At 35.9% G+C, this 9,124-nt stretch overlaps 1 protein-coding gene across 2 annotated transcripts in view; it reads left to right on the forward strand.

Annotated features, from left to right (window-relative positions):
* The window catches only part of LOC101850607 (uncharacterized protein C2orf73 homolog), a 12,461-nt gene extending 3,751 nt beyond the window's left edge, over positions 1 to 8,710 (forward strand). The window contains exons 4-6 of one of the 2 annotated variants that reach the window (XM_035972894.1): positions 1,492 to 1,607; positions 4,627 to 4,687; positions 6,215 to 6,299. In XM_035972894.1, the coding sequence (XP_035828787.1) occupies positions 1,492 to 1,607; positions 4,627 to 4,677 (167 nt within the window). In that variant the 3' untranslated portion in view covers positions 4,678 to 4,687; positions 6,215 to 6,299. Of the gene's footprint in view, positions 1 to 1,491; positions 1,608 to 4,626; positions 4,688 to 6,214 lie in introns of both variants that reach the window. The other variant, XM_005110448.3, reaches the window with a different exon arrangement.
* The last annotated feature ends 414 nt before the right edge of the window (positions 8,711 to 9,124 follow it).

Below are 9,124 nucleotides of genomic sequence, written 5' to 3' on the forward strand. Positions count from 1 at the left end.
GCTCAAGCCCTTTAGCCCTTCACTACGCCCCGCCACTGTAGTTGAATCACAAGTAAGTGATATAATATATAAAAGATAAGATCCTAAAGAATCACAGGCAACTTAACTTCATTTCCTTTCAATGTGTTGCATTATTTTCAAGAATTTTGCATTTACAATTACCCCAAGGTGAGATTTGCTGAAGAGTTCACTGATGCAGAAGAAGAAAACAAAGCATAAAAGGACAAGGGTATAAGCATTAATCAAATTTCATTTAAATGTAGTAGATGTAGTCAAGCTGTTAAATGTTTAGCTGTTCGTCAATACTTTTGCTTAAGTTCTGGTACTTCGAAAGTATTTTTGTTTCTTCGATGATGTGAAAATTTATGTTGAAGCGATTTAATAAAGAGTAGGCCTATTATGTTCCATAAGTCTCATCAATAATGTACGTGACATTTATGGCTTAGCAGTGATGTTTTTTTGTTGTTTATTTTGCTTTATTCCATCCACGACTGTTAACATAAAATTAATGTTTTTCCAAGAGTGGCAGAAAAATGTAATTATGTTGTTGTAACTTCTGAAATATCAACATTTCTGCATCTGTTTATAAACTAAAGTAACAATTAAACCAACTAAATCATTGAGTTGTGTGTTACTTCTTATTCCTATGTTTAGGTTATTAAAACAGATCACAACATTCATTAAGAAAATTTGAACAAAACTATTTTTATTTTAATCTTTTGGCATGAATATTTTTATCTGACAGATATGTATAGAGATATTATTCTCCTGCATGTGACAATGTATTTCAACTCCTTACTCTTGAAAACGTTTGATAAAAGAACACTGCCGTCTTTGTATCATTCTCTTTTCAGCATGAAATGCCTAAGTCTGAAATATCTTTATTTCTGATTTATTGCAGCACTTCTGTTCACGACTCTAGAGAATGTTTGATGTATTACTAGTATTCGTTCCTTGATACCCTGTGCATGTTGATTTTACATGTCATAGTCTTGTCACGCTGTGTCAGACTTTTTTATGCTAATCTGCTATGCTCGAATATTGCAATGCACTACTCTCTTTTTTTCTTCTTTCATTCTTACTCTGTCACTACGGTCAGTTGAATTCAGTCGATTGTGCCGAACAGGGAGAAAAGGACCCAGTATCAGAAGCAATGTGTCTCTTACATATCTATTAAAGGAGGCTAGAATACACCCTCAGAAACTGAGCTTTTCCTCTTTCTTCTTTACCTTTCTTGTGTTGTAAAAAAATGCTTCTTTTTTCACTTTCAAAGGTTTTTGCTTTTGAAAGTTCAGTACATTTAGTTGGATTACAAGAACGAAAGATTATAAATGAGACAATAAGCTTGCTCTTTCAAAGAAGATGAGGTCACGAGTTGGTTTTTCAAATTAAATTCAAACCAAAAAAAAAGAAGAAAAATTTCCGAACTGCCGGTTTCAAGATCGATGAAACAAGATTTTCACTGTGAAAGTTTACTGTTTCTTGTTTCAGTTCCCGTGAATTACTTGAGGGAAAAAGATGGATCTCAAAGATTTTACAAGGAAGGCATGTCATATGAACACATGTACAACTGCAGGTCAGATCCCAGCTATCCAATTCGAGGAAAAGTAAGTTGGTTTAATTCACTTAATCTTAATCATCTTGAAATTTATAGGAGGGAGCTGGACTGTCCACGCCAGTAGGGCCTACAAAAAAAAAAAAGAGAATGCCTCTGAGCTATAAGTCTGTGAAAATGTGAAATGGTAGAGGTTCAATGCCCCTATCAACACTTTAAGGTTATTTAAGAGGTGGGACCTTCGAATTTAAAGTCCATCTCCAAAAAGATTAAGTGAAGACACATAGGAAATTTGTGTAAAGGGCCTTTCCCAAGGTTACAACATCAGACCGAGCTGAGTCTCGAACCCCTGATATAAGTGTGTAACCAAAGCTAAGGTCTATTTCATCAGTACTGAGATCATCAAGTTTAAATCCATTTCAATTTCAAGGTCAGTGTAACAGAATCCTTGTAAACTTGACAGCCGCAGAAAGAGAACATATCTGTTCTTTATTTTGTGTGCATGCAGTTTGCTATCTGCTGTTCAAGAAAAACAGTGTATTTAATTACTGATCTTTTCAATTTTGTACTACCAAAGAAAAGAAACCAAGTAAAAGCTTTGATAATCACAGGTAATCACATGAAAGTTGAAAACTATAGACTATGTATAGAATTGCCGTCATTCTAATTATTGCTTTGTATCCTCAGAGCACTAAAACTACTAAAATAAATATTTGCCTATTTGTTGTACTGCCTTAACATTATCGTTTAAACACTCTTTTTGTTACAAATGAATGCATAGCCGAACATGACAGGCTCACATTTTTTTTCAGTTTCTGCCAGATGTTTTAGAATTGAAGGCCCCAAATGGGAGGAGATTCATAGCAATATTTTTTAAGACATGAAGTTCTTTAAAAAAGACATGGATAGTATGAGTAGTTCAAGAAAAAGAAAGTGGGATCTCAAGTACTTTAGTAAAATCATTGTATGGGGTCTATATATGTAGCCTACACATGCCGAGCTTCAAGTCTAAGGTAGCTGATTTTGCTTGACCCAGTTTTGACTTCAAATTGTAACCTTGGCCTTTTATTTCCCCCCAAAAATACTTTCGACACAAATTTAAAGACATTTCTCACTCACCTCCATTTCTGGTATGCTCACGTTCATTTATTTTTCAAGCAGTCTGTACTGAATTTCCACCACGTGTTCCTTGAATATGTGGAATAAAAAATTGTGTAAAAAAAAGCCAATTTTGAAAAATAGCCACATTTTTTACGTGACAGCTTATACAGCCAAATAGAAGGGAGGAAAGAAGACTCTTCCAGCTTTGTGGCATGAGGTTGGGGTTTTTTGTTGGGTTTTTTTTCCTTCAGAATCAAACTCTTCTTGTACTTCACCAGCACTTCACTCCTCTTTGCCTTGTCTTCACGACCTCTTTATGCTACTGGATGAATTTTTGTCTTATATACTGGGAACCCATTGACAGGATCGGACCAGGTGTGGTCCAGTCAATTAATGATGGCTTCAGCTCACACTATGAACAGACCCATTCCCTTGGTGTATCAAATTTGACCCAGAAGTTAAAGCAGTAAAAATTTTGACCAGCATACGGTGTTGTTGTACATAGAATTCACTATTCACTATACAACCGATTCCTTCAAAAATGTTGTCAAGCGCCAGCAACGGAGTATCACAGTTGCAGTGTTTGGAAATTCTTGAATCTCACAGACATGGGAAATTTTGATGAATTTTTATCTCCCTTTCCAAATCCACACTGTCCATTTTTGTTATCCGCTTTCAAACAAAAATATATGACCCTGACCTTGTGACTCATAGGCTACGAGCATTGTGATTTGCCTCTTTCATCCTACGCCTAAAGTCGTTTGACTGGCAACCTTGAAAAATGGTTTCTTTGATTTTGAATAGTCACCGTCCAGTTAAGTTGAATTCAGTCGATTGTGCCGAACATGGTAGCTTTTACCCCTCCATGATAAGAAAATCTGGCTATTCCCAACTGAATCAAATGAATCAGATTTGCAATGTGCACTAGGTATAAAGTCTAATTCCCAAATTCTGAATCTTGATCTGAAACTGGTTCTGATATTTGCCAACACGTTTCATAATGCTCATGAAATTTTTATTGTGAGAATAGGAAACATAACAATTAATCTATATTGGTGTTTCTATTTTCGTCTGTGTGGCGGTATGGTATACAGCGTAGGAGAAAACCATAAGTTTGGGTTACAGAACTACTAGTTGAACAGTGGCGGTGGGTGGTTCTAAATGTGGGTGGGGCTAAGGAATGAGGGTAAGTTGAGTTCAGAGATAAGATTTCCTTGGTTCAGGGACATTCTAGATATGTGTGAGTATGTTTCATACACATACTCACGCACAAACATGCTCATATGACCTTATGCAGTTGCAAGCGCCATAAAACAGTTACCAAAAAATTTTTTTTACACGCAAATGCACACATACAACAGTAACTTGATTAGGCCATGAAAGCAAGGCATTACTAAAACGAGCTCCCGTTAGCATATTTTTGGTTACTGGGTCTCTGGGGAAAGTGTGTCATGAACTTTCCCCCCTTTGTCTGGGCTTGCAGAGAATGAGCCCTGTCTAACAACAGTTTCCGCAGGCTCTCGTTTGTTTCTTTTACCTTTTTTCAAAAAAGGTTTCATTAAGAAAGGACTGTGGGAATGGGCTCATCCTTTGCTGAGCCCTAAACACATTTGATTGGCTGTTAGGTTACTATCGTTGTAAGCGGTGACTACAGTGATTGGATAAACGAGCAAGTGCGTGTGTTCTCCGTGTGCGACAATAGGCGGAGGCAGAAGATTCTGAAAGTGTTAACTGATTATCTCGTTTATTTGTAGAAACATTCATTTACGTAGGGAAAGAGTTGGGGGGAGGGGGGGGGGGGGGCTCAAGCCCTTTAGCCCTTCACTACGCCCCGCCACTGTAGTTGAATCACAAGTAAGTGATTTAATATATAAAAGATAAGATCCTAAAGAATCACAGGCAACTTAACTTCATTTCCTTTCAATGTGTTGCATTATTTTCAAGAATTTTGCATTTACAATTACCCCAAGGTGAGATTTGCTGAAGAGTTCACTGATGCAGAAGAAGAAAACAAAGCATAAAAGGACAAGGGTATAAGCATTAATCAAATTTCATTTAAATGTAGTAGATGTAGTCAAGCTGTTAAATGTTTAGCTGTTCGTCAATACTTTTGCTTAAGTTCTGGTACTTCGAAAGTATTTTTGTTTCTTCGATGATGTGAAAATTTATGTTGAAGCGATTTAATAAAGAGTAGGCCTATTATGTTCCATAAGTCTCATCAATAATGTACGTGACATTTATGGCTTAGCAGTGATGTTTTTTTGTTGTTTATTTTGCTTTATTCCATCCACGACTGTTAACATAAAATTAATGTTTTTCCAAGAGTGGCAGAAAAACGTAATTATGTTGTTGTAACTTCTGAAATATCAACATTTCTGCATCTGTTTATAAACTAAAGTAACAATTAAACCAACTAAATCATTGAGTTGTGTGTTACTTCTTATTCCTATGTTTAGGTTATTAAAACAGATCACAACATTCATTAAGAAAATTTGAACAAAACTATTTTTATTTTAATCTTTTGGCATGAATATTTTTATCTGACAGATATGTATAGAGATATTATTCTCCTGCATGTGACAATGTATTTCAACTCCTTACTCTTGAAAACGTTTGATAAAAGAACACTGCCGTCTTTGTATCATTCTCTTTTCAGCATGAAATGCCTAAGTCTGAAATATCTTTATTTCTGATTTATTGCAGCACTTCTGTTCACGACTCTAGAGAATGTTTGATGTATTACTAGTATTCGTTCCTTGATACCCTGTGCATGTTGATTTTACATGTCATAGTCTTGTCACGCTGTGTCAGACTTTTTTATGCTAATCTGCTATGCTCGAATATTGCAATGCACTACTCTCTTTTTTTCTTCTTTCATTCTTACTCTGTCACTACTGTCCACCCCCCACCCCCACCCCCCCCCCCCCCTCCTCTCCACCTCCTTTCCCTTTCTGTCTTTTCCAGTTCGTTCGACTCTCCCTCATTCATGATACTTCCAGTTTATTACATACTTTTAAGTGTTGTTGAAAATAATGTATCAATCGCATACTTGATCACCGTTTTGATCTTGGAAACTCTCTCTAAGATATAATACTATTGCATGATCTTTGAACTTACTGAAATGTAGATAAATAGTACTCACAATTAAATTAAAAGTTATCAGTTAATCATCACTAGGCAGTGAGAAAAAAAGTAACTTTTATTCTTTTTTATTACTGTAAAGCAGAGTCAAATGGAGTAAGAACCACATTCTATTAACAACAGCCACAAAATGACTTGTGTAAATCGAGAACGAGGAAGAAGAAGAAGCAGGAACTTGTGTAAATAAAATCTGTCAGAGCAGCTCACTGAATCAACTTAAAAGTAGGCTGAATGCACTGTGAATATAATATCAGTAACATCATTAGATCTAGATAAAAACAATACAACTCTTACACATTTTGTTGAAAATAATAGTTTTGAATTTGAGACTTGCTGCTATTTTGATGCATTTTTTATACCCTTAATGTATGTCAGGTCCTTTCTATTCATACCGTTTCTTCTCTCTCTTTCCTTCAGCGCCATGGTGCCTTTGTATGGAGTCGCATGGACCCGATCAGTCAGAAGAAATTCATTGAATATTATCAGCGGCTGGAAGAACAAGAAAGAGCCCAACAGCAGGAAGGAGGTCCTTCGCCTCCTGAAAAAGCTCAAAGTGCAGTGGTTGTCAGGAGCGCTAACAGTAACAACAGTAACAGTAACAGATCTGGCCAAAACTCCCCCAAAAGAAGAAGCTCCTCCACCTCCGTCCATCTGAGGTCTCGTGCCGCTTCAAACTCGAATGGTTCGGATCCAGTACCCCTAGTGCCTACAGCACAAGCTGCTCCGACCGAAAAACAGTCTCCAGCTCCGCAAGAAAGCCAGAGCCAGAGCCAATTAGAGGCAAAAGCAGAAGCTGTCACTGCACTCGTGGAATCCAGTGTACCCGATGAATCAAAAGCAGAAGAGTCTTAACTCTGTTGTGGTCTAGTTGCAATGCTTTTGATGGTTAGAACTTACGGACACACTTCTGAATAATTTTTGCCAATTTTTAAACAAAATTGTCAAAATCTGAGTAGTAAGCAAAAATCTAATTATCAACCATTCTCAAGCTTTTGAACTGAATTTTGTTTCCATTGAATTTTAAAACAGGCTATGTTAAACTTTTTCACAACTTTGGAAACCTGGACCCCGTTGATTTTTCATAGTGCTTAATCAAGGAATGAAAAAAGAAGAAGTATTAATCAAATAAGTTTTATTTCAAGCTGCATGAGCTTTCAAGAAAAGGGCTGATTGATATTATTTTTATGGAAAAGATGGGGATGTTGCATGTATCATGCTTCCAACAGCTTTGTATATTGTAAATAAAAGTGCAGGCATATTTTATATCACAGTGTGAGTGATATCTTAAAATCAAACTGCATATACCGGTATCAGTACTTGCCTGATATGTATAAAGTATTATGTTTTTTTTATACATTTACATGGAAAAGAAATGTCACTTGCTGCTGCGCACAGAAAAATGCGCGAGTACCTATGTTGAATTTATTTAAATTTTGACTCCAGCAAAATGAAAAACGTTGTCTCTTTTTAGCAGAGGTATAGGTACTGATAATTTTTTTTTTAACCTGATCACTCAACTTCTGTTCATGAACATATGATTAATGCTGTGTGGCCTTATTGAATTGCAGTTTTGTTTCATATTCTTTTTTTTTGTTTGTTTGTTTCCAATTCTCTTACTTCAAAGAAGAAGAATTTCTATGCATGCAGCAGTCTTTTGTTCTTACAATTACAAGGAAATACCTGTAGTGCTGCAACTTTAGATTAGAGCATAAGGAAACTTGAGCAAATAGATATTTCTCTGTGGATGACAAACAAGGTTCCGTCTATGCATTCAGCTTCCATTTTTATCAATGTAGACTGTTTATCGACTCATTTAAAGTATTGTTAATGAACTGATGCAAGCATGTCTGTGATTCCAGGCATAATATGACTCCTGGTTTTTTTTTTTAACTGCTTTATGCCTGCTCTATTACAAAAGTCTTTCCACTCTTTTTATAAGATAAGTCGGTTCAGCACTTCTTTCCATGTACATTTTTCTCTTTTCTTCATGGGGATGGAGTTGTTAACTTTTTTATTTGTTTTGGTTTGCTGGGTTGACAGTTTGATAGTTCAAATTAAGAGACTGTTGGGGTTTTTTTTTAGCCTGTACTTATTTATAGAGCTTTCTGCTCTCTATGTATGTAACCCAGATCTTAGATGAAAGATATGAACAGTAATCTAAAGTCTTCAAAGCTGATCTGTACCACAGCCCATGACCAAAATTGACATTGATATGATAGTACATCAATGTTTATCTCTTTCCATATACAGACTTCGTTGTTTTCTTGAATTTGCCCCTGATATGGTAGATTGCAGTTTTCTGCATTGACTTTACACAATAAAGGTCAATGTCTGATATGATTAGAACCGTACAATCCTTTATACCTATTTTTATAATAATAAATTTGAATGTGACGATGCACCACAGCACTGCAGTTGTACCACTCATATTTTATTTCTCATGTTGACATGAAGCAAAGATAGATGGGAATGATAATTCAAGCTTCAAACTTTGATAAACAGCACAATAATTTTGATGAATAAATTTGTACAGCTCTACCATTTTAGACACAGTAACATAATTTTTAAGACCGTACTCAAGAATACAACCTCTGTGGGATACTGAAAAAAGCAATCGTTACTTCACCTAAGGGAGGGCCACTGACACAGTCATTTCACAAGCAATCATATGAACATTATAATATTACTACAATGTAAATAAAGTATATAAAATAATAACATCACCAGGATGCAAAATGTGAATGTGAGTGGCAATAGACTTGCTCCTTCCATGCTAGAACCTCGCTACACATTTCCTGTATAAATTTTTCCTGGCTGTGATGAATTCTTTGTTGATTCACAATGGGATGTACTGAGCTGTGCAGAATCAACTTTGTCAAAAGAAATAAAAATCTTTTTTTTTAAAAACTTTTTATGAAACCTGTTTCATTAAGTGTGTGCTCTTTTCAGAAAGCTCACTGATGACAAGAACAGCCGGGTGCAGATAATTCACACATGTCTGGGATTGACAAACATGTTTGAAACTTCCACAATTCAGTTACACCAATATTAATGAAAAATCAAAGCGATATTAGTCATTAAATGGCAAATTGTTCAAGCCATCTGTGAATTTAAGATTTCCATTGATTGTGTTATCTTTGCCTGACAGTATTGTGAATTCAAACTGCTACCACTTTCTTCAGAAGCAATATTGCGGGGGGGGGGGGGGGGGGGGGGGGGATTTTCCTGTAGATGTATGTTGAAAATAGCGAAATGGTATAGGTTTAACTCCCCTATCAACACAAGTAGGTTATTTAAGAGGCGGGACCTCTGAGTTTAATATCCATC

Source organism: Aplysia californica, unplaced genomic scaffold (genome assembly GCF_000002075.1).
Source record: "Aplysia californica isolate F4 #8 unplaced genomic scaffold, AplCal3.0 scaffold00892, whole genome shotgun sequence".
NCBI classification, from domain to species: Eukaryota; Metazoa; Mollusca; class Gastropoda; order Aplysiida; family Aplysiidae; genus Aplysia; species Aplysia californica.